The following is a 26264-nucleotide window of genomic DNA, read 5'->3' on the forward strand; positions in this document are numbered from 1 at the left end:
TAAATACCAACAGTAGATCTTAGAGAACTAGGGCAAAGGAAGTGGACAAAGGTGGAAGAAATTCTGGGATTAATCTTTGTATCTCACAATCAAAACCAAAGACTTTTCCGTTAAGAAGAAATGGGGGAAAGGGCGGAGGGAGAATGATACTTGGTTTAGACATTGTTTACTGCAGCAGCACCCAAACAATTTTTAGCAATATTACCAAAGCAAGTATTGGATTGTATTTTCTGTTCTGTCATGATTGATAGTGCAATTAAAAGGCAGATGGACTAAAATCATCCTAGGCAAAGGCTCAGTTGATTAAGCTGATAAAGCCTGAACACCAAGTCAGTGAAAAATGAGACTGAGAAAGTTATTATCACACAAAAACAACACCATATTTTCTGAGGACTCAATGAATTCCAGTTACTGCTCCAAGCTCTTTACATGTGTCTGTATAAATAGATTGCCCCAATTAATGCTCACAAGTTCTCCTATTCCTTGTGTGATCAAGCCACGCTGTTCACTGGTTCCCTCTTCTGCATGTTCTTCTCTCTTGGGTTTGCAGAGTTCATTCCTGTTCATCTTTCAGAACTCAACTCAAATGCCACTTCCTTTCCCAACCTTTTTAATTAGGTAAAATCCCGCTATTATAGGCATTCAAAGCTATGTAGTTTTTATGTTCATAGCTTATAAAACAGTTGCAATAGAATGTTTTGTAAGAATATTAAAGACTTGAGTTAAGATAAGCAAAGCATCAAGCCTACTTTGGATGAAGTGAAAAGGGAAGTGAAAAAAATATTAGTCATTTGATGGGTTAAAAGGATATAGATGAAACTGTTTCAATAGGACGGCTGTGGGACCCAGGAAGTTTGCAGGGGCTGTGTCATCACACACACACAATGACTTTATCAACAGCCCATCCTGCTTCCCCACTACTGGGAGACATCCTCTCCAGCCCCAACTGTGCCATGACTATCAGGCTCCTCTGCCACCTGACCTTTTATTTTCTGGGGGCAGGTAAGTCATAGACACAGTTCATTCCAAAATCTAGAATGAACACTTCCTCTGTGTTGGGTTTGCACCTGGCTCAGCATCAAAGTTCATTGTGAACTCTGTTGCCAGTTTCTGTCTCTTCCCATAGGCCTTATGGAAGCTGATATCTACCAGAACCCAAGACACCGTGTTATAGGGACAGGAAAGAAGATCACTCTGGAATGTTCTCAAACCATGGGCCATGACAAAATGTACTGGTATCAACAAGATCCAGGAATGGAATTACACCTCATCCACTACTCCTATGGGGTTAATTCCACAGAGAGGGGAGATTTTTCCTCTGAGTCAACAGTCTCCAGAATAAGGATAGAGCATTTTCCCCTGACCCTGGAGTCTGCCAGCCCCTCACACACCTCTCAGTACCTCTGTGCCAGCAGTGAATACACAGTGCTACATGGATACCGACACTCTGCACAGAATGGGTCGCCTCTAAGGTAAGGACATCTTGCCTTCAGAAACCTCATCTTAAACTACAGAAACCCCTGCAAATCGTCCCAGTCTCCTCAGCCTTGAGGGACCAGTGTGCTTTAAGTAACAATCTGGACTAAAGACTATCTCTGGCTCAGTCTCTAACAAGCTGAGAAATGACCCAGCCCTGCAGTCATCCTGGCTGACTTCTTCCTTGCATCTAGTTGTTGATGTTCAATTGAGTTTGCACAAATTTTATCCTTCAAGATAAATGTGATGATATTTGACAGTTGCCTTATGGCTAGCTGAAGAAAGTCTTTGTCAGCTAAGAAACAGGAAAAGGATCCTCTGACTTTCTGCACAGGCTGTCTTTATCTCTGGTCCATGGTTCCTTCCTCATGTTAAACTTGTTCCTTCATACACAGCCACACAAAGTCCCTGCCCTTTCCTGACCCCAGTCCTGCACCTGATGACTTTAGTTCCTCAATCCATGACTTTGAACTTGGAATACATTTTTATTTTCATTTGAAATAAGTGATTAATGATTATTTTCACTAATCTCCCTCTAAATAAATTTAATTTTAGCTAAATCTGCATGAGGCCTAAGGAAGAGAAAAGCCTCCAAATTTGGCAAAGAATAGTCTTCAACAAAGAGATTCAGCCCTAAATCTCTTTGGAGACTACCCTAACCATTGGGAGACTATCCTACAGATAGATGATTCTTCTGTCTTGGATATGCTGAATCTCAGGGAAGTGTTCTCTATCCATGTGAGATCAGACCCTGGGACCTTGAATAGATTGATTGATTTTTCACAAAAGCATAGACTGCTGTGGAGCCTTGGGTGCTGAGCTCAGATGCGCAATCTCTGTTTTGAGGTTACCAAAAAGTAAAGTCACAGAGTCTCTGATTTTGGATGTCAAGCCAATCTTGACCTGGTGGGATAAATCCCACTTGGTCATAGTATATAACCTTCTCACATATTGCTAATTATATAATCTTTTCACATATTGCTAAATGAGGTTTGCTAATATTTTATGGAGACCATAGACATACTAGTTTGTAGTTTTCTTGTGATTTCTTTTTATTTAGTATCAAAGTAATTCTGACCTGTTAGGCTGGACTAGGAAATTGTAGACTGACCTGGGATAAATTTAGGGATAATCTTATTCTTTATTTTGTGAAAGTTATTTTTTGTAGGAGTGGTATTATTATTTAAATATTTGATAGAATTTACCAGTAAAGTCAGCTAGTCCTGAGCTTTTCTCTATGACATGGACTCACAGACTATTGCTCACATGTTAAAATCAAGCCATGGCCTATATTTGTATGACTCATGAACTAAGAATAAATTTTATGCTTTTAAAATGTTAGAAGATGGAATAGGAGGAATAGGAGAAAAAGAACTGACAGAGGTTGCATATGGCCCAAAATATTTACTATCTAGCGCCTTACAGAAAAATTTTGCTGACCTCTGCTCTGTAAGGTGTTATTTTCTAAAATACTTCTTTACTTTTAATATGTCTATCCAGACATGTGGCTTTCTTTTTTTCTCAAGTTACTCTTATGTCTTTCTAGGAATATGTCTGCTTCATCCAAGCTGTCAAATTCATTGACATAGTGTTGTTCATAACATTTCCATATATTTCTATAGGGTTAGTAATTGTATTCTCCATTTTCACTCCTGATGTTGCAATTTTGATTTTCTTGCTTTTTATCTTGTTCAGTATGACTAAAGCATTATCAATTTTATAGCATTTCAAGTAACCCGGTTGTAGTTCCATTGATTTTCTCTATTGTTTTTCTATTCTCTATTGAATAGATTTTTAATTTGAACTTTATTATTTCTCCTTTATGTTTACTTTTGGTTGACTTTTCTCTTATTTTTCCAGTGTCTTCAGGTAGAAGTTTAGATTATGATGGAAACTTTTGTGGTTGTTTTCCTGATGTAGTTATTTAAAGCTATACATTTCCCTTTAATCATGGCTGCATTCCATGTACATTGATATATTTTTGGTTTTTTAGTTAAAAGCATAATTACTCTAGAAATTCCTTCTGAAGCCCATGAGTTATTTAGGAATGTGATGTTTAATTTCCAAATATATGTGATTTTTTCAGCCTCTTTCTGTTGTTTATTTCTAATTAAATCCCTCTGTGATGAGAGAATATACTTTGAGTTATTTTAATCCTCTTACCTGTATGTTATTATTTAATATATAATCTATATGGGGAAATACTCTATGAGCACTTGAAAACTGTACATTCTGTTGCTGCTGAATAGAGTGTTCTAAAATCATCAATTAAGTCAAATAGTTTAGTAGTGTTTTTCAGGTCTCTTTTACCCTTATTTATTTTCTGTCTAGTTGGTGTAATCAATTTTCAGACTGAAGGATTTAAATCACCAACTATAATTTTGATATGTTTATTTTTGTTTCATTTCTGTCATTTTTATTTTATATATTTTGGGACTCTATAGTTAGGCTCCAGGACTTACTCCACAGTGCTGTACAGGCACATGGTTTCTGCACTAAAAGTAACTAAACTTAGAGATTTGTGGGATACCATCAAGCATACCCACATATGTAAAATTGGAGTCTCAGAAAGACAGAAGTGAGATAAAGCTAAGAAAAAGGCCACAAACTTCTCAAACTTGATGAAAAACATTAATCAAAAGAACCTAGAAGCTTAACATCTCTCAAACACAGTAAACACAAAGATATCTATGTCTAGATACATTATAGTTAAACCTCAGAAAGTCAAAATTCCACAAATAATATATGGAAATCAGTATTTTTTCTCAAGAGAAAAATGACTCATCATGTGAAAGAGAAGAGCAATACAATTAACCCGACTTTAAATCAGAAGTCATTGTTTCTGACTTTAAATCAGAAACAATGGAGAGGCACTGAAAGAAAAAAAGAATCCACCCAAAATTCTATATCCAGCAAAACTATCCTCTATAAATGAAAATGAAATAAAGACTTTCCCAGATAAGCAAAGGCTACAGAACTTTGTGGTTAGCAGAACTGTCTTACAAGAAATATTAAAGGAAGTCATCAGGCTGAGAGAAAATGACATTGTTAGTAACTAAAATCCATAGTAAGAAATTGAAAGCACCTTAAAGAATAAATATATGTGTGAATAAATATAAAAAATACGTACACACATACAAACACAGATAGAAGGAATATATATTTTGTATATGTTTTTCATAGCATTTGATATACATATGTAGGTTGAAACTTTAAACATTATGAAGTGTTCGTTTTCTCTAATAATAATTTTTGCTTTAAAATGTATTTTAAAATGTATTTCTCTGATATTAATATAGCCACTCAAGCTTTTGTGGTTACTACTTATATGACATACACTTTTCCATACTTTACTTTCAATATATTTGTGTCTAAAAATAAAATCTAAAGTGATTTTCCCATAGTCAGAAAAGAGTTGGAGTTTGGTTTTTCTATTTTACAACATAAAATCAACTCAAAATGAATTAAAGACATAAGCATAAGACCTGAAATCTTAAAAATACTATTAGAAAACATAGGGAAAATGTTTCTTAATACTAGTCTTGGCAAATAATNCTACTTATATGACATACACTTTTCCATACTTTACTTTCAATATATTTGTGTCTAAAAATAAAATCTAAAGTGATTTTCCCATAGTCAGAAAAGAGTTGGAGTTTGGTTTTTCTATTTTACAACATAAAATCAACTCAAAATGAATTAAAGACATAAGCATAAGACCTGAAATCTTAAAAATACTATTAGAAAACACAGGGAAAATGTTTCTTAATACTAGTCTTGGCAAATAATTTTTAGATATTACTGCGAAAGCACAAGCAACAAAAGCCAAAATAGACAAGTGGGATTACATCAAACTGAAAAGCTTCTGCACAGGAAAGGAAAGGAAATAATAAACAGAATAAAAAGACAAGTTACAAAATGGGAGAAAATATTTGCAAACCACACATCTGAAAAAGGATTAATATCCAAAATACATAAGAAACTCAAACAACTCATTATCAAGAAAACAACCCAATTAACATATGGCCAAATGACCTGAATAGACATTTATCAAGAGAAAGCATACAAATGAAGAAATGTTCATCATCGCTAATTATCAGAGAAATATAAATTAAAGCCATAATGAGATATCACTTCACAACTGTTACATTGGCTAATACTACAAAGACAAAAGATAACAAGCATTGATAAAGATGTGGAGAAAAGGGATGCATGTACATTGTTGGTAGAAATGTGTGATGGTTGATACTGAGTGTCAACTTGGTTGGACTGAAGGATGCAAACTATTGTTCCTGGGTGTGTCTATGATGGTGTTGCCAAAGGAGATTAACATTTGAATCAGTGGACTGGGAAAGGCAGACCACTCTCAGTCTGGGTGAGCACAATCTAATCAGCTGCCAGCACGCGTAGAATAAAAGCAGAAGAATGTGGAAGGACTGGCTAAGTCTTCTGGCCTTCATCTTTCTCCCAAGCTGGATGATTCCTGCTCTTAAGCATCAGATTCCAAGTTCTTCAGTTTTTGGACTCTTGGACTTAAACCAGTGATTTGCCAGGGGCTCTTGGACTTTCAGCCACAGAATGAAGGCTGCACTCTCAACTTCCCTACTTTTGATGTTTTGGGACTCATACTGGCTTCCTGGCTCCGCAGCTTGCAGAAGACCTATTGTGGGACTTTACCTTATGTTTGTGTGAGTAAATACTCTTTAATAAACTCCTCTTCATCTATCCTATTAGTTCTGTCCCTTTAGAGAACCCTGACTAATACAGAATGTAAATTAGTACAGCCATTTTGACAAACAGTATGGAGGTTCCTCAGAAAATTAAAAATAGAACTACCATATAGTCTAGCAATTCCAGTTCTAGATATAAATCCAAAGGATATGAAATTTGTATATTGAAGAGATATATGCACGCTTATATTCCTTGAAGCATTATTCACATAGCCAAAATACAGAATTAACCTAGGTTTCCACCAACGGATGACTAGATGAAGAATATATGATATATATTCTGTGTATGTGTGTATATATGTATTCTCTCTCTATATATGTGTGTACATACACATACACACACACAGAGAGAAAGAGAGAGAGAGAGAGAGAGAAAATGGAATACTACTGAGCCCTACAGAAAAAGGAAATCATATAATTTGCAACAACATGTTTGGACCTGGAGACATTATGCTAAGTGAAAAAATCCAGGCACAGAAAGACAAATAATGCATGGCCTCACTTATTCATGGAATCCAGCAAAGTCGAACCCACAGAAGCAGAGAGTAGAAGGGTAATTGCCAAGCACCACGATGGGGTTTGAGGAATGGAGGCATGGGAAATAGGGAAATGTTGGTCAAAGGGTACATGTTTTAATCAGACAGAAAGAAGTTCAAGAGATCTATTATGCAGCGTGATTACTAGAGTTAATAATATATGTACTCTTGAAAATTGCTAAGAATGTGGATTTTAAATGTTCCTACAAAAAAAAGACAAAACAAAATAAGTATGTGAGGTGATGCATATGTTAATTAGCTTGATTTAATTATTCCACAATGTATACATACATCAAAATGTCACAGTATCACATTGTATACCATAAATATATATAATTTCTATTTGTCCATTTTAAATAAATAAATAAATAAATGAGAGAGCTTTCAACTAAGCTTATATAGTGGTATAATAAAAATTTTGTTGCAGTAACAAAACTATAGTAATTTTGGCTTATATGGAAATGTGCATTAAACAAGTGTTGGCATAAAATTTAAATTCAAATTACTGTTCACAGCCCACAGAAACCCACGAAAACATGTGTGCCTTACTCTTGGTACAGAAACAAATAGCTTGTACTCCTAAGGAAAAAGAAAATTCCTGCCTTTTGATGAGAATTGTTTGAGTTTTATATTTATTTTATGGGTAGTTTTGCTGACCTCTTCTTTCCACCATAGCTGGATATTCCTCCCTTGCATGTACTTTTGTTTCCTGGGGGCAGTGAGTCTTGGAAACATTTGGGAAATTCTTATTCTGAGCTTGCCTGGCCACAGCCCAGGTTCCTTCCTGGACACTGCAGCATCAGGCTCGCTCCTCAGCTTTCTATCTTCTGTCCCCTCAGCTCATAAACCCCAGCTCATAGAAGCTGACGTCACCTAGACTCCAAGACACCTGATTGTAGAGACAAGAAAGGAGTTCTCAGGATATGTGCCATAATTTCATACTGGTTTCTACAAGAATCAGGGTTGGATTATTCAGTTAACATTGACATTGTTGATTAGAGACATATCCCTGTTGAAAATATTTCCCGGCAAAAAGTAGAAGTTCCCTTTGGCTCTGAAATCTGCAAAGTCCTTTCAGATGTCCCTGTGTCCTTGTGCCGTCACTCCACAGCACTGCACAGGCATGTGCTTACTGCACAAAATGGCAGTCTCAAAGGGAGGAGTGTCCACCCACATGAGGCTCCACCCTATTCTGAGAAAGAACCTCTTTCACAGAAGGAGAGAATAGACCTTTCCAGAACCTTTAACATGAGATTTTTTGTGTGTGAAGTCTGACCTGAGCAGCAACCTTGCATCAGATTTCAAAAGTCAATATTTCCCATATCTCCTTGTGCTGTACTAGTGGGTACAGAAGTCAAGAAAACTTTCCTAAGTCTACGGCCAGTTCAAATGGCATCATTTTCTATTTCTGAGATTAAATTATGAGTATTAAGATCCTTACTCTGCCCTTTCAGGTTTACTGCTCCTCAGACAAGATATCCCCTTTTCAGGCCCCAAACACATTCATTGCAATCCCTTTCCTCATCCTGGTCCCAGTTCTGGCTCTTTAGCTTCTTGAGACAATAACCCACCCTAAGGCATGTTGTGACATGCATCTTCTGCGTCACTGGGATCGCTAAGTGGTACAGGCATTCACTCAATTGCTTTAGCTAAAGTCCCCAGAATATCTGCACCTCCTCTGTCACACTCTTCTTCCACATTGGTGCATAACCACATCTTTAACATTTCTGTGTATTAAAACCTCTCAGATTCGACCACCATTTTCTATCCCAACCAATACTGCCTTAGCTCAGGCAACCACTGTTTTTCACCTGAACTACTTCAACACCTTCCAAATATCCACCTACCTGATGTCTTACTCTCTATTCTAACTCAGTTCATTCTCTGCAACCGAAAACAATTCCTTTCCATTGACTTTAGTGTTATGACCAGTCTTCTTTATATGTACATGTTAACCTTTAAGTTATTTTTTTAAAAAAAAAAAAAAAAAAAAATCTTCCAAACTACAAATTCTTATAACCGTCCATGATTTGGCCCTTGCATACCTATCCAGTCTTGTGAAATTCACCTACTCTTTACCCACTTTTTGCATACTTATGCTCTAATAATATTCATAATCCCTCAGCTCTCCCAAAGCTCCATATGCACTTTCTCACTCACTCCTGAGCCTTTACATATGCTGTTCACACTACCTAGAATAATCTTTCTCTCCTTATTTATCTGTACTCCTAATCCTTCATGTTCAAATGGCATAATCATCATGCCTGAGTCTCTGACTGTGGTAAATATCCCATGGTACCCAGAGCTTCTACAATCATAGTGTATCACACACTTCATTGTTTAACTTATTATGATAGTTTTCAAAATCATTATTACAAAATATGCTCAACGAGGCCAAGGACCATGTCCAAGGTTTTAATTTTTGTATCTTCAACAGTATTACAGGCTTTGAATAAAGTAGGCACTGTGTAAATATTTATTGAATAAACCAGGGCTGTATCAGGTCTTGCCTCCCCAGCTGAGATATGATCTCAGCTATCTAAACATTTCTCTCTCAAAAGCATTGCTGCAATTATTTGGAGATTTTCACATTGGGGTAGACTGAATAATCATCTCCCAAAATGTTCAGATCTGAATCCTTGAAAATTGTGAATATGTTCTCTTATGTTGCTGAAAGGATTTTGCAGATGTGATTAAGTTAAGGATCTTGAAATGGGGAGGTTTTGCTTGATTAGCTGAGTGGGCCCAATATCGTCACATCCTTTCCTAAAAAATCTTACCTAAAACCACACCACCTCTGTGAAGCCCTCTCTCTTTTCCCAGACAGATACAGAGGTTTCTTTCTTTATGTGTTTATAACAAATTAAAGAAACTTCAACTTCTATCACTATGTTATGGTATTTATGGTCATGTCTGACTCTTCCTAGACTAGTATGGTTTTTGAGGGATTGGACTATATATTCGTTTACCTTTGTAAATCCAGTATGTAGGACTTGGTACAATATATTGGATACAGAATTATAAGCCCAATGGGAGCAGAAATCTTTATTTGTTGTTCATGCTTGTATCCCAGAATCTAGTACTATGTCTGGTGCATATAGTAAGAGTGAGGCAAGAGGATGCAAGTCAGAAAAAGGCTATGTGACAATGGAAGTAGAGATCGGAATGACAGACACACTTTGAAGATGGAGGAAGGGCCCTGAGCCCAGTAGCGCAGATGGCACCTAGAAGCTGGAAAAGGCAAAGAAATGGATTCTCCCATAAAGCCTACAAAAGGAACACCACCTGCCAATACCTTGATTTTTAGCCCCATAAGACTCATTTCAGACTTTTATCCTGAACAGGATGGAAGCAAAAAAAATGGAATTGATCAACATGAAAGCAGAAGTTAATAAGGTAGAAAATTTTTTAATCATAGAACTAAGAAATAAGCAAATGAGATAACTGTTTGGAAAAAATAGAAAGCCACTTGCCAGCCAAGAGACAAAGAGGACAAATATACTAAAACACAAGTGACAAAGGGAAGTATTATGATAAAGTCTATTTTTAAAAACAATATTTTGTATAATTCTCTGCAAACAACCTAAAAGCCTAAATGAAGTGGCTCACACTTTAGGAAGATAAAATTTAACAAAACTGACCCTAATGTGGATAAAAAGCCTAAACAAAACAATGGCTACAAAAGAAACAAATAAATTTGTAATAGAATTTCCTCACAGAAAAGTGCCACTCCCATATAGTTTCTTATAGGGGTTTTTCCCACACCTTTTAAAATCAGGGACTTTGAGAATACCTAAAGCATTGCAAAGTACAGAACAGTAGGGGAAATTTCTAAATTATTTTCATGACATTAGCTTAACATTTATACCAAAACTCAACAAAACTGCACTTTAAAAAAAAATCTATAGACTAACCAGGCATGATGGCTCACGCCTGTAATCCCAACACTTTGGGAGGCCGAGTGGGGGTGGATCATGAGGTCAGGAGATCAAGACCATCCTGGCTAACACAGTGAAACCCCGTCTCTACTAAAAATACAAAAAATTAGCTGGGCGTGGCAGCACGTGCCTGTAGTCCCAGCTACTCGGGAGGCTGAGGCAGGAGAATTGCTTGAACCTGGGAGGCAGAGGTTTCAGTGAGCCAAGATTGCACCACTGCATTCCAGCCTGGGCAACAGAGCGAGACTCCGTATCAAAAAAAAGAAAAAAAAGAAAAAAAAAATCTATAGACTAACATCACTGATTAGTATTGATAAAAAAGTATTCAATAATAGAGAATCAAACAATGACACTAGAAAATAATCTACAAATTGGTGTTTGCTCCAGGATGGTAAGGGTAGTTCAATATTAGTAAACTTACTCATCGAATCCATTATATTAGTCAATGGGGTTGGCCTGAGCACTGGGAAACAGGTGGGTAGAAAATACTGTCTCAGAAAGGCATTTAGAGAGAACACATCCTAATCCTATCTGGAAATTTATGCTCCTCTTCAGCCATTCACGTCTCTTCTTAACGATACTCTCCAGCTTTGCTGAATTATTTGCAAACTCCAAAAATATCATATTCTCTTAGATGTTGCATAGGCTGGTCCCCTAGCCTAGTCTACCAGGAAATTATTTATTTTCCTAAAAATCTTACCTAAACCCACACTACCTCTGTGAAGTCCTTTCTTCCCAGGGAGATATAGAGGTTTCTCTTCCTATGTGCTTACAACAATTTAAAGTCTGTTGCTACATTATGGCTTTTTGGTCATGTCTGACTCCTTCTAGGCAAGTATGGTCTTTGAAAGATGGGACTGTATGTCTTTTTACCTTTGTAACTGCAGTAGTAGGACTAGGAATGATATATAGAATACAGAATTATAAGCCCCCATGGGAGAAGAGACCTTCTTTTTGTTATTCATGCTTGTATCCCAGAGTCTAGTACTATGGTGCACATAGATGTATATTTGTTCAATAATATGAAAGACTCAAATATGCCTTTATGGAAGTGACCCTGCACTTACACCTCACCATCTCCTACTTACTCTGGAATTTTTTAATAACAATCTCATGTCTCAGGTCTCATCCCCCTTCCCTAGTCAAGAGTGGGCCCTATTGCTAAGCAAGTTAAAATAGGAGGCTGACGAAGAAAATCTCTGTGGAAAATGCTGAAGAGGAACACAGGAATAAAAATACCCTTACTCTGATGATGCCATATGTAAGGCCAGGTGCAGTTGGTTTAAACTTCTACATTGGCTAATTTCTACGAATGTCATACCTCTCAACTTCAGGGACTTCCAGTGAGGGGCTTCACAACAATCTCTGGCCTCAGTGGGGAGCTATTCCCTTGGCGAATCGCCTTACTGTCACTCAATGGGCCATCAGGGTGGGCCTTCGCCTCTGCTAAGCCACAGGAATACACCACATCCTGCTCCTGAAAGGAAGGGAAAGACAAAGGATCACAGGAAGTAAACCCCTTGAGGAAATTTCAATTTGGAATTTATTCTATTTATAACAAGGCTCAAGTAGCATATTATTTTTCCCATCTCAGACCCTAACCTCAAGTGAACTTACTCCCAGATTCACACACATAAACATGCACCAGCACCATCCCAGCAAGGAGGCAGCTGCAACAAAAAGAAGCAGGTGGGAGAATATTATATTACATTTTTAACTACAGGATCACTCCAAGAATTACATTCCCTAAAATTATTCCCTCCATTGGAAGCAGACGAGTAGCCAATAGGAAGAGAAATTGCTAAAACAAAAATGTGTTCGGTTGGATGAAATATTTACTTAAAACAGAAATGTAGTTATGAAGACATAATTCTTCAAAATTATATTATAACCAAAAAATAAAATCCTATACCCACCAACTGACAGAAAGAACCATCTCTGGGACAAGGACACCCCAGAGTAACCTTGAACATCGAGTTCTTGGCCAGGACAGGATGGAGGGGTCAGACACACCTTATTATACCTCTCCCTTGGAGCTGTGATGAGGTTTTCTTGCCTAAAGGCTAAACACAAACCAGCCCTTTCAAGACTCTGCCGCTAAAAGCAACAGAAAGTCTGATGCTGGTAAGAGGCCACCAAACGGTATTTCTGGCCAGTCTATGGAGGACGTGTAGTGAGGCTTTTGGTGTCCTTTGCTTCACCTTTTGATGTCAGAGAGCTGAAAACTCCACCCCCAGATCATGCTAACATGGCCTTTTTTTTTTTTTTTACAGGGGTCCCATGAAGGGGCAAGAAACTCAATTGTGATGCACGTGTTTTTCCCTTTATTAATGTTCATGACTCCTCCTATAGCTTATTGAATATCTATATTTGGCCATTCCACTCAGTATGTATTTCTTTTCCCTTTGCCCCTCCTTAGATGTGTCTGTTTCTGGCTTCTGGCCAGAGGCTGTGCTTCCCAGCCTCTCAGAATGGCCACACTGCAGGCTGCAACCCTTTATGAGAAATAAAGCTCTCCCTTCCAAATTTGAACCTCCTCATTCTTCAGTTGACAATATCATCATTCTTCTAAGATACCAATGAAGTTTCAAGGATGATTCAGCATGATAATGAACTGTTTGTAATCATTCAAGATATACTGAATGCTGAAGGAAGTCAGTTTAGAAATAAGTAGGAAAACCAAAGGATAGAACCTAGAAGAGGACAAAGAAAGGATTTTACGGAAACCACTCATGAAAAGAGATCCACCAATTCTGAGATAAAAGAACTGGGTTTGAGTAAGCCAGTTGTTATAAGAGTGCTCAAGGTTTTCAGAAAAAAAATAAACAGAGCTAGTCAATGATACCTGGCAATAAAAGATATTTTGAATTTCAGGTCATTGAGGGTAGCATGCTAAGTGTGGTTTTAGTTTTGGGAATTAGAGTAAAATGAAAATAATTTCTGAGGAAGGCTACAGCCAAACTTTAAAAAGTAAAAGGAAAAAATGCAAGGTATAGAATATTTGAAAAATTATTACTAGTTGAAAGTATATATTTTAGAACTGGACTGATCAGGTCACCGTCTAGTTTTGCCATGTTGCTTAACCTCTCTAAAATAGTTTCCTAGTCTATAAAATGGAAATAGTCACACATGGCTCCAAGAGGTTTTATTTAGTTGAGAAAATATATGTAAATTGCCTGACACAATCCCTAGCACAAGAATAAGACTCAATAATAACTAATGGTGGTAGCAGTAAGAGTGCTACTACTAGCTGACCATTCTGAAAATTGAGCCTGAGTGATTACTATACACTGTGCAGTTGTAACTTAAAACATTAATTCATTTAATCTTCACAGCAAATCTGTAAGGTTCATTATTAGTACAACTTACAGAGAGTAAAACTGAAGCATTCACAGTTAACTTACTTGCCTAAAATGAGCTTACGTGGCAGAACCCATATTTAAACCCAGGCCCTCTCTCTCCAGAGCCTTCTTTGTTAGCCACTAACCTTGTGGTAGCACTATCAAGTAAATGGGTTTACTGTCTGATGTGCTCAGAAGCCAAAAACCATGGCACCAGCTTTTGAGAAAAGAAAGGTTTTACTGCAAAACTGGTCAGCAAGGAGACATGAGCCGGCTCAAATCTGTCTTCCTGATTTGGGGTCTTGGGCAAGTTTTTAAGGGACTGAGAGAAAGGATTTAGTAATACTGGGTTGATAGGGTCTGATTGGAGGGCTTCAGATTTATGGTAGAGTAGGCTGAGGTAGATTTGAGCCCAGATCTTCCTGTCCAATGAACCCATTGCTTCTGAAAGAGTTTTGGCATCTAGGTTTCAGGTATCTTCCTGTCTTCTTGGTTCTGAAGGGAGGAATCATTCATTTCAGGTGTTGTTCGAGGTCAAAGCTTTTGGCTCTGTTGTGCCTACAATCGAACTTAACATTTTGTTATCCACATAATAGACCCAGCTTGGGCTGATCCTGCAGTTATAAATCCCTCCCTTTTTGTTTAGTTTAGTTCTCAATCTTGAAGGAATTGAATGTCCACTCTAGCTACTTTTTGTTGAGAAGGGACATAGGTCTGTGTTTGAGGAATAAAACTGTTTCATAATTAATTGCAAATATTCATGGGTCCTGGGGTGAGGTCAAACAGGTGGGTCAGGGAATTCTTTTGATATTTAATAATTATTTCATGAGCAGGGGAATTGATTTAAAAGACAAGATAGAAGGCAAGAGACCTTGAGAGAAGGGAGAGAAATCTCAACATATACAGAAATACAATTTTCGTTTAAGTAGACTCTCAAAATAGATCTTATTCCTGAAGAAAACATGTTGTTTACATATTATATCCAGGTTTGTTAGAGAACACTAGATGGAGTCAAGTAGCTTTTGGTCTATTGTTATTTGGGTAGGTCTCAACTTTTTTAGAAGTATTAATGCAAACACAGCATGACATATTAAAGCATAAACACCTCTTTGTTTAGCCAGTATACAATCTAGAGTAATTTTATTATCTAATATTACTTTAGCCAAGGCACCTGGCTCTCTCTGTTGAGCCGCCCTGGCCATTGTGGTCTCCTTGGCAAGATTTTTCAGGGTGATGGGAAGCTTTTAAATCATATTTATGAGAAGCAACTCCCCACCATGGCAACAGAGTTTGTCTAAAGAAATATCCTACACCATCTGGTGAGCCACCTGGTAAATATTTACCTGGGAGGAGAGTTAGCATAGATCTTTTGTGAACAGTTGTATGGTGTTAATCTAATGCCTAGCATCACTAATGTCATAGACAGAGAAGGGAATGACTAAGTACCCTAGTAAACAGATGTCTTTTGGGCATCAGCTGTCAAGGCATTCATAGTCCCAGAGCTGTTTGTTTCATAGACAAAGACATATCCTGAGGAGGCACATAGAATACGGAATATGTTAACATTTAAGTTCTCAGTTTGAGGAATTTTACTTAGGACTTGGTCAAAGTAGGAATCAGAGTATAGAGGAGTCTAGAAGGAGTTATCTAACTTACAAATTGGTAGGAAAGAGGGCAGTCCTTGAAGGTATACTAGATTCTTTTTATTTAAATCTTGACATAAAATCATGTAGATCTACAGTTTGAGGACATACCAGTGTATCTCTCCTAGACCAGAGGATAGAAAACAGTAAGTGGAAAGTAGGTGTGTCAAGTAAACAGGTGATTTCCATGTCTGCGTTAGCCAATGTCTGGCTTCTGTGGGCCTAGGCCCCTTTATCCTCACAGTTTTATAGCTGTTAACGTAAGTGTCTTTGCAGGGGATGTTAATGGAAAACAGGGAACTAATGATCCTCCACCAGCAAATCTGACCCTATAGGTTATACCTGTGGATTTTTTATCATAGGTGACCAGAAAATTAGGCACTTTAGAGAAGTTAGTCGCAGAGACAAGCAGCAGATCAGTGTGATCAAGTGCAGAGGGGGTTTTGATGACATCTCTAACATTTAGACAGATTTCGTGAGGTAGGTAGGGATTTTGACATTTTTATCAAGAAATTATCCGTTTGGCTGGACGTGGTGGCTCATGCCTGTAATCCCAGCACTTTGGGAGGCTGAGGTGGGTGGATCACTTGAGGTCAGGAGTTTGAGAGCAGCCTGGTCAACATGGTAAAACCCTGTCTCTACTAAAAGTACAAAATTTAGCCAGATGTGTTCACTTGAACTCAGGAGGCAGAGGTTGCAGTGAGCAGAGATAGTGCCACTGCACTCCAACCTGCATGACAGAATGAGACTCTGTCTGAAAAAAGAAAAGAAAAAAAAAAAAAAGGAAAGAAATTATTATCCTTTTATGTTGAGGTTAAGGCAAGCAAAAGGATATAAAAGGATATAATAGAGGAAAATTGTGGGCATTTTTAACACAGGAAATCGTTCTGTTTCCCTGAGAGGAGATATTTGGCTGATAGAAGAAAAAGGATCAGAAAAAAATAAACTCTATCCAAGGAAGGGCTATAAGGTCCTAAATAGTATTTTTGAGGTTAAATCCAGGAGGTAGAGATGATTAATTTAATAGCATAGAATGATATATATGACAACAAGGTAAAAATTAAATTGCATTAATACAGACCTCACCCGATATCTTGGGCAAGCTGTCTCCTTTAGTTGTTTCCTGTTTCTGCCCTCACAGTTCCATCAGGTGGAGGCTAGTTTTAGACACAGAAATGGATTCTCACTTATCTGGAGAGCCAGGAGCCCTTTTTGGTCTTACTGGGTTTTTTAAAAAGTAACTTAGGATCAATTAGGGGTTTCCAAGTGTGTTCCTGGGTGGGAAAGCTGGTTGTGGGCCTCCACAGCCATCTGGTATATAGTCAGTCTGGTCCTTTGGTTTTTCTTATCTGTGAGGGGCATGACCTGTTTGGGAATTTTATAGGGGCCAAGAGGAATCTTCTGAAAATGGGAATAACTTTTACCCATGAATGATGAATTTAGGGCCTCAACCCTTTTAACTTTATTGCTGAATGCATCACTAAAGGAACTTCATAGGGCCTAATCTATTTGAACTGTAGTTGGTCTTCAGGGTGGTGATTTTTCCAGGTCTTATGTTGTACTCGGTTTCCTAGATTTAGACAATGTAAAGGAACATCTATAGGAAACATTAAAATAACTAGAAGCGTAATTATGTATAGCAGACAAAGTTATGCCCAGAGACTGTACACATTTTATAGCATCTAACACATTTACATCATGATCATTTTCAATATTAAAATAATATTTTGTCTTAAGAAGGGTTGTCCCACATAGAACTTTGTAGGGGCTAAACTGGTGCTTGCTTTTAGGGGTCATTCTTACTCTAAGCAGGGCAAGTGGCAAGACCTTATCCTATGTTAAATTGGGTTTTTGACACATTCTGGCAAGTATATTTTTTAAGACATTGTTTATCTTTTCAGTCTTTCTAGTAGACTGGAGCTTCTAAGAGATGCGTCATTTCCACTGTATCCTAAGAGCTCCATAAATTTTTTAGGTAAGTCTGGTATCTCTATTGTCACTATGAATTGAAATTGACAATGCGAAGTAAGGAATTATGTCTTTTAATAAAGCTTAAGTTACCTCAGATGCTTTTTGTTTGACATGGAAAGACCCTGACCCGACTAGTGAAGGTGTCTACAAGTACCAACAGGTATCTATAGTTTCCTCCAGCTCCTGGCAAAACTGCAAAGTCTATTTGACAATCTTGTCTTGTTTCTGTTCCTCAGGTTTAGACCCCTTTGCCTACTGGAAGTGGTTCTGTCTTTGGATTCCTTGTAGCACCAATAAAACAATTTTGGAAGACCTTTTGGATAATCTTTTGTATGTGCAGCCTGACAACAAACTTTGGTTAACTAATGACATGTTGTGTTTCTTCTATGAGTTCTTTGATGTAACTGGGAAACAATCCTTTATCAAATGCTCAGGAACAAGAACTATTCCTTGTTCATTGTAAATCTAGACTTCTTTAGTTGTTTTACACTGTTCCCTTTCCAAGTCATGAGTATGAGTATGAAAATCTCTACTGGTTTGCTCTTTTTAGATTTACCTTTGAGTACTGCATTTAAATAAGGACAGATTCATACTTGGAATAAGTACCAGAGCCTTTGTTTTAGGCTCTTTTGTCCTGGCTGTATGTTTTTCTGCCTGATCAGCTAGATTTTTGCACTTAGTTTTCTAGCTATCAGTCTCTTGGTGTGCCAGTCAGTGCATTACGGCCATTTTTTTGACAGCAAAATTGAGTCTAGTAAGTCTAATATCTCTCTCGTATGTTTAATTTTATTTTTTATGAGGTTAGTGAGTCTCTGTCTTTTCTGTGGCTCCATTTACATGCACTACCAAAAAGACATATTTGGAGTCTGTATAAATGGTTACCTTTTTATTTGTACTGAGGTGTGAAGCTCGTGTGAGGGCAATAAGTTCTGCCTTTTGGGCAGAGATACCTGGTGGGAAAACCTCACCTTTCAAGATTTTCTGGTAAGTCACTATGTGTATATCTGGCTTTTCAGAGACCCTGATCCATGAAGCTGTTCACACTGGTAAACAATCTCAGGTCTGGGTATTTCAAAAACTGATTTGTCAAGTCAGGCCTGTTTTTGTAGAGCCTCTTTAGGGATTTCAGGCAGTGGTCCTTCTTCTAATTGTAATAAGGCAACTTGGAGGGTACAGTCTTGTTTAGGAGATACCCTAACATTTACTCATTCTGGTGAAAAATTACCTGTGCATTTAATTTTATTAGCAAGTCTTATCCCAACAAAGATATTGGACATTCAGGCATATATAGGAAGCTATGTTTAAATAGGTTTAATAGGTTTTTCCTCTATGGCATTTGAGTGGCTGAAGGAAAGGCTTGCAAGGATGTTTCCCCAGATACTCCAGTAATAGCAGTGGTCTTTGGGAAGACAGGGACTTGTCTTTGTTTGGGATAGAGTATACAGCTCCATGGTCAACTAGAAAGTCTATGCATCACTTTTCCACACCAATTGTCATCTGCACTTCTTTGAGGGAAATGTTGATAGAGCTAATAGAGTGTATAGAAGTCCCTGGGTCTCATCATTACTGGTTGCTATCAGTAAGCTGTGGCATGTGGTGTGTTGATTTGGGGCGAATTTTATCTTAAAAGACCATGGACAAGTATGTTATTAAAGTTTCCCATTTTGTATAGAGTTTTATCTGAAATGACTGGAACAACATCCTGTACAAAGGTCTGGGTCTATGATGTGGTGATTATGGGGATTCCTCTTCAGAGAATCGTCAATGGGCTAGATATTCCCTCTTACATGTCTCAGAGAGTCCTAAACACCAAACGGTATTGGGCCACTAGAAATGTTAGCGTTACCAAGGCCCCTTATGTGCTCCTCCTGGACGAGCTGTTGAAGTGCTTTCTAACCCAGGATTGGGGTAGGTTTTTCTGGTGGGATTACCTGTAAAATCACCTTATGTCATAAACCAGTGGTCTTAACAACTCTGCCAGACTCTTAGTCACCTAGGAACACCCTAAAAGGGCAGGAGAAAGCAATGTATTTCATCTTTGGAATCCAAGGACTTTCATTTAAATAAACTTCTAATGAGATTCTTGTCACAACCATCAAAATTTTAACCTCTGTTAGGATGAATAATTATGCAAACCAAAATCTCAGAAACACAAAGGAAAACCAAAACCAAGCCAAATTGAGTACTCTAACAGTTACAGCATCTTACTATTGCACTTATTCTTTTGGACCCTAACCCAAAGCCAGGACTGAAATAATCTAACCAGGATCTCCCTAGGGTAGGATTCAAACCTATGAAGCTACACAAAAATAGGACTCTAATCTACAGTCCTAGACCAAAAACAATTTAAGGTGTAAGTGCATATTAAGAAGGTACTGACTCCAAAAGACATCTTATCCAGAAGCAATTTCTTTCCTCAAAAGAGAAAGTAGCACTCAAAGGGCCTGAAATGTCATGACAGAGAATAAGGACCTCATAGCTAAGCCTCTGTATAAACTGGTCTAGGTAGCACCACTCAGGGTCAGTGAAGAAACTTTAGTTCTCACTGAGGGACTACAGTGCCTTGGCAGGCACTGGCCTCACATGGGGCACCTATATTTGTTATCAAGCAAATGGGTTTGCACAAAACCAATAACTATGGCACCAGCTTTTGAGAAAAGAAAAGGCTTTATTGAAAAAACAGCAAAAAGAAAGTAGTAGGCTCAAATCTGTTTCCCTGATTTGGGGTCTAGGGCAGGTTTTAAGGGATTAGAGAGCAAGGGAAAAGATTTAGGAATGTTGATTTGGTAAAGTCTGATTGGAGGGTTTCAAATATGACCATCTATGGTAAGATATGTTGAGACACATTTTAGCCCGGGATCTTCTGGGCCAATGGACCCCTCACTACTGAAAGAGGTCTGGCTTTCAGGTTCTACTCATGTCTTGGTCTTCTTGTTTCTAAGGGGAGGAATCTTTGGTTCTGGGTATTGTTAGAGGTCAAAGCTTTTACTATGTCACATGCCTGGGCTACATGATTTGCAGTTATGTAGCTGTTGGCAGTGTGAGACAAGTGTTGTTTCTCTGGCCAGGAAGTAAATGAAAAGTGCTGGTATCAGAGACTAAATTCATCACAACACCAAGCAACATCCTACTTTTGGTGTTGCCATGAGCAACAGGCTTCTCTGCTGTGTGATCATTTTTCTCCTAAGAGCAGGTGAGTCCTGGGCATAGGTGAGGAATCCCTATTACTGAATTCACAGGATCTAACTACAAAATGTTTCTTCATAAAAGTCACATTAGTCTCCTCTTTCCCAGGCCCTGTCTTTAGTTGATCACTCATTGTTCCCCCCAACCGGCCTCAAGGATGCTGTAGTTACACAATTCTCAAGACACAGAATCACTGGGACAGGAAAAGAATTCATTCTACAGTGTTCGCAGAATATGAATCATGTTGCAATGTAGTGGTATCGACAGGACCCAGGACTTGGACCGAAGCTGGTCTATTATTCACCTGGCCCTGGGATCATTGAAAAAGGAGATATCTCTGAGGAGTATCACGTTTCTCGAAATTCTATAGTATCTTCTCCCTGACCCTGAAGTCTGCCAGCACCAACCAGACATCTGTGTATCTCTGCGCCAGCAGTTCATCCACAGCACCACATAACCACATCCTCTCCACACACAAAAAGGTGCATACCAAAGAGGAAAAACCTGCCCTCAAAATTCCTCTCCCCAAATAAGAGACATTTCCTCACAAGTATTGACAAAAAGAGCCAAACTCTTTGAAATATTTGAAGAGATTTATTCTGAGCCAAACATGAGTGAACATGGCCAGAGGCAGAGGCTCAAGAGGGCCTAAGAACACGTGTCCAAGGTGATCAGGGTACAGCTTGGTTTTATACCTTTTTGGAGACATCAGACAGCAACCAATACATGTAAGCTGTACATTGTTTCAATTTGGAAAGGTGGGACAACTCAAAGAGGGGGCTTCCAGGTCATAGGTGGACTCAGAGAGTTTTCAGACTGGCAGTTGGTTGAAAGAGTTAAGTTACTATCTAAAAACTTGAAATCAATATAAAGGAGTGTCTGGGTTGTAGGGACCAAGGTTCTTATTATGCAGATGAAGTCTCCAGGGAGCAGGCTTCAGAAAGAATAGATTGTGCTTCTTAATCAGACTTTTAAAAGGTGCCAGACTCATAATTCTCCTCTGGATAAGGGAAAAAACTGAAAAGGAAAGAGAATTATCTACAGAATGTAGATTTTCCTCATGATAGACAGCTTTGCAGGGCCATTAAAAAATATGTCAAAAATATACTTTGGGGTAAAATATTTTTATTTTTTTCAGGGCCTGATATGAGTCATGTTGGTGTCTTATTGCTACAAAGGGTCTGTTCTGTCATTCCTAAGGTCTCCATTCTAATGTTAATCCTGGTTGGTTGTGCCTGAATTCTAAAGTGAAGAGGGTATAATGAGGCGTGCCTGACCCCACTTCCCACTAAGACCTGAACTGGTTTTTCACGTTATCTTTGGAAGGCTCTTGGCCAAGAGAAGGGGTCCACACAGTTGGTTGTGGGGCTTAGGATTTTATTTTGGTTTATACAAGATTATACCAAAGCCTTTCCAAAGTTTGATATTCCCTGCTTCCCTCTTTCCATTTTTGTTCTTCTAGGACACCTTTTTGGTTGTGATTAAACCCTTCATTTCTTGTCAATATCCCACTAGACTATAGGGCATCAACAAAATATGGACACTCGTCTTGGTTTATTTATGCTACTATAGCAAAATAACTGAGATTGAATAATTTATATATATAAATTTGTCACAGTTCTGTAGGCTCGGAAGCCCAAGAACAAAGCACCTCAGGTTCAATGTCTGGTGAGGACCTTGGTCTCTGCTTCCAAGATGGCACCTTGAGTGCTATGTCATCACATGAGAAAAGGGCCTAAGCTACTTCTCCAGCCCTTTTATGAGTCACTAATCCATTCATGAGAGCAGAACCCTCATGATCACTTCCCACCTGTTAATGCGGCCACAATGGGGATCACATTTCAAAATGAATTTTAGAAGAAACACATTCAAACCACAGCACATTTATAGACAAACTTTCAGACACAGATACAGGGAAATTTTAATGAAATTGAATTTTAACCAAGTAAAGACAAATAACCCACAGATTTACAAATACCCTTCAAAGATTCTTCAAAGGGATCTCAATGGTTAATCACATTGTTTAGGAAAATGAGAACAGTGACAGCAAGACCTCCTCAGTGGTACAATGGCCTCAGCAGCAGTAAAAGAGGGTAGTAAACATTATGCAGATTTTGTGTGGGCTCAGGATCACCCACAGAGAAGAAAGTTATTTTGTATGTATGTGTGTTTAAGAGAAATGAACAATTTTTATTTACAGGGATTATTGAGGAGCAGAACCTCACTTGGATAGATGCAGGTATAACTTTTAAGATCAATATCCATGGCTTTGAATAGATAGGCTAGAGATACAGCAGATTTACTGAGTAGTTCCCCAAAGATGTATGTTGTGTGATAACCACCTATATTAGTTTTCCAATTACTGCAAATTCAGCAGGTTAAAGTAACAATTGTCTTATCTCGCAGTTCTGTATGTCTGAAGTCCAGGAAAGTGTGGCTGGATTTTTCTCAGGGTCTCACAAGGTGGAAATCAAGGGATCAGCTATCTGCATTCTCATCAGGAGATTGACTTCTCCTCCCAGATTATTCCTAGTATTGGTAGAATTTGGTTCCTGTGACTGCAGGTCTAGGGTCTTCATTTTTTATTGGCTGTCACAGACAGCCAATGAGATTGGCCATTAGCTCCTTGCAGTTTCTTTCTGGTCCCCCTTGATCTTCAAATGCACATCAAATCTGTCTCATGTTTAAAATCCCTCTGATATCCACTTCTGCTTCAAGACAGAAATCTCTGCATTTAAAGGGCTCCGGTGATTAGGTTAGGCCAACCTGAATAGTATTTATTTTGTCAAATAATGTAACGCAATCGTTGGAGTGACATCTCATCATATTTTTAGGTTCCACTCATGCTGAATGTGAAGGACATTATACATAGACATGAGTCATTGGAGGTCATTCTTGGAATTCTGCCTACCATACCAATGGAGATCAAATGCCAGGAAAGTCAGGAATAGAAATTCAGAGGGCATACAATCAAATACATTAAATTAGAATTCAAAACTATTCAAGAGATGGTTCAGAGTTTTGGCCATGCAGTGGATCAAATTTTCTTACTACTGCTTAATCAAGGACACAGTACAGAAGTAGAATGAATTGGTCTTTGTTAAAATGGAGCAAAGACCAGGTCTAGTAAGGAAAGGCAAGAATGTGGAATAGATTTGGCTCTTACTGGAAGAATGCTGGAGATTCAAGACAAGAAACAGAATTGTTTTAGTCCCTGAGTTAACAAAAGAGAAGAAAGATGAGACCAGAACAGTTGTCAATGAAGGAGCAGTGAAGTGGAAAGCAGAATGGCGTGAGTGTGTAGATCACTTTTCTGAAGAGAATAAACTTAGTTGTCAGATGAAAAGAGATATATAATTAGCTTTGTCCTTATAAATTTTGAGGTAGCTTACCATGGAAATACTTTTTCTTATCAGTTGATTAATTTGGGGGGAGGTAGCACAAACCTTCAAAATTTCAGTTAATAGAAAACTAGGCTTGACCTCAAGATGAAGCCTTGAAAAAGAAATGTCTGTTAGAATCCAGTTAACAGGAGAACGTCTACTGTGACTTTATTATCAGCAACTTGGTGAAAACTTCCTGAAGAAGAAATGTGGGATGATACAGAAACCGATTAAAGTCTCAGAACAACAAATAGTTTCTCCTCTTGTGAATTAATTCACCTTCCACAATTACACAGAGATAATTACACAGAGATAATTCAGAGATAATAACACAGAGATGATTTGAGGGTACCTCAAATACTGATGAACTTCACAGAAATGAATTGCCACCCAATTCCATTGATGGAAAACGATAAAAAATGAGCAAAGAAAAGGTACTTTCAGGGAGAAGAATTGTTGAGAAGGTAGCAGTCCTTTCTCCTTTCTCTTTCCATGAGGTAGTTGCTATTCATTACTTTATGATGGGGACTGGGAACACATGAATCACCACTCATGGATTAATGAATTCAAGATCTATACCTTCCATTTTGATTCCAAATTTGAACTTAAATTTATTCAGGACACCAACTGAACACTTCTACCTAAAGGTAAAACTCATATCATATTTCCCTCCCAAGATGCATTTCTTCTGAGTTCCTGACTTGATGGAGTAATTTATTTGTAAAATATATGAACATTGAGAATCATGCCACATTTGTTTCTCTTTTGCCCTGGACTATGCAAGCACTTTCATTTCTAACTCCTAAATATCTTAGTTATTTGTTTACTCTCTCAATCACTGCAACCACTGACATGTTTATGCCCTTTTTACTAGCTTACCAAATAAATATAAAAGTCTCGTTAATCTCTCTAGTTCCTTGTTAATCCTCATTTCATCTAATCTAGTATTAGTATAGTACCCAAGTATAATCTTCCAAATTGCAAAAATCTGTTTCTATCACTCTTTCTGCAGCATCCTTCAGTGGCTCCCCCATGGTCTACAATGTATACAATCTAAGTTTATTAAAATGAAAAAAAACTTATTACTATCCCTTTAATATTTTGAAAAAAGGAAAATTAGTCCTTTACCAGAAAAAATAGCACTGTATTATAATGTCAAGTTCACACTAGAGTCTAGGATGGTATCAAAGAGCTCTATATTTTTCTTCTGGAGTCACTTTCATATCCTCCCACAGACCATTACAGTTGGTGTATTAGTCTGTTCTCGCACACTGCTGTGAAGAAATACCCTAGACTGTGTAATTTATAAAGCAAAGAGGGTTAATTGATTCACAGTTCCACATTGGTGGGGAGGCCTCAGAAAACTTACAATCATGGTGGAAGGCAAAAGAGGCAGGCACCTTCTTCACAGGGTGGCAAGACGGAGTGTGTGCCAGCAGGGGAAATGCCAGATACTTATAAAACCATCAGATCTCATGAGACTCACTTCTTATCATGAGAACAGCATGGGGGAACCGCGCCCATGATTTAATTACCTACACCTGGTGCCACCCTTGACACCTGTGGATTATGGAGATTATAATTCAAGGTAAGATTTAGGTGGGGACACAGAGCCAAACCATATCAGTTGGGTACTGAGGAGGACATACTGTATTAATCATGCCTTCTTATTGTCTGTATTTTCTAATGTTTTGACATGCATATTTCCTGATATTTTGACATCTGGGGACTTGCTGATCTTGGAGGGACTAACCCTCTCAGGGTTAACTCATTCCTAGGGATAGCAAACTACTTTCCCTAGAGCATGCCTTTCATATCAAATCAACCAATCCAAAGCCTCTACTCCAAACCACCTCCTTTATTGGGCTCTCATACACTGAGCCCCTATTCTCCTACCCTAATTACCGAAGGGCCAGGTACTAAACAACTTGAGATAATCCCTACACTTTGAAGCCTGCTCAAATTTTTAAACTAGCCAATGCTAAACCTACTTAGCCCACGTACCCTGCCTCACTCATTCGTTCAGTGAAAACCACAATAAAAGTTCTTGCCAATGCTTC

General features: G+C 38.1%; 1 gene segment (V, D, J or C); it reads left to right on the forward strand.

The window, feature by feature from the left end:
• The first annotated feature begins 896 nt into the window (after nt 1-896).
• The window catches only part of LOC108541511 (T-cell receptor beta chain V region CTL-F3-like), a 28271-nt gene continuing 2903 nt past the window's right edge, over nt 897-26264 (forward strand). The window contains 3 exon segments of the V gene segment in view: nt 897-1002; nt 1127-1472; nt 19308-19543. Coding sequence covers nt 954-1002; nt 1127-1472; nt 19308-19543 — 631 coding nt within the window.

The sequence above is a fragment of the Rhinopithecus bieti genome, unplaced genomic scaffold (genome assembly GCF_001698545.2).
Source record: "Rhinopithecus bieti isolate Rb0 unplaced genomic scaffold, ASM169854v2 scaffold_20175, whole genome shotgun sequence".
Classification (NCBI taxonomy): domain Eukaryota; kingdom Metazoa; phylum Chordata; class Mammalia; order Primates; family Cercopithecidae; genus Rhinopithecus; species Rhinopithecus bieti.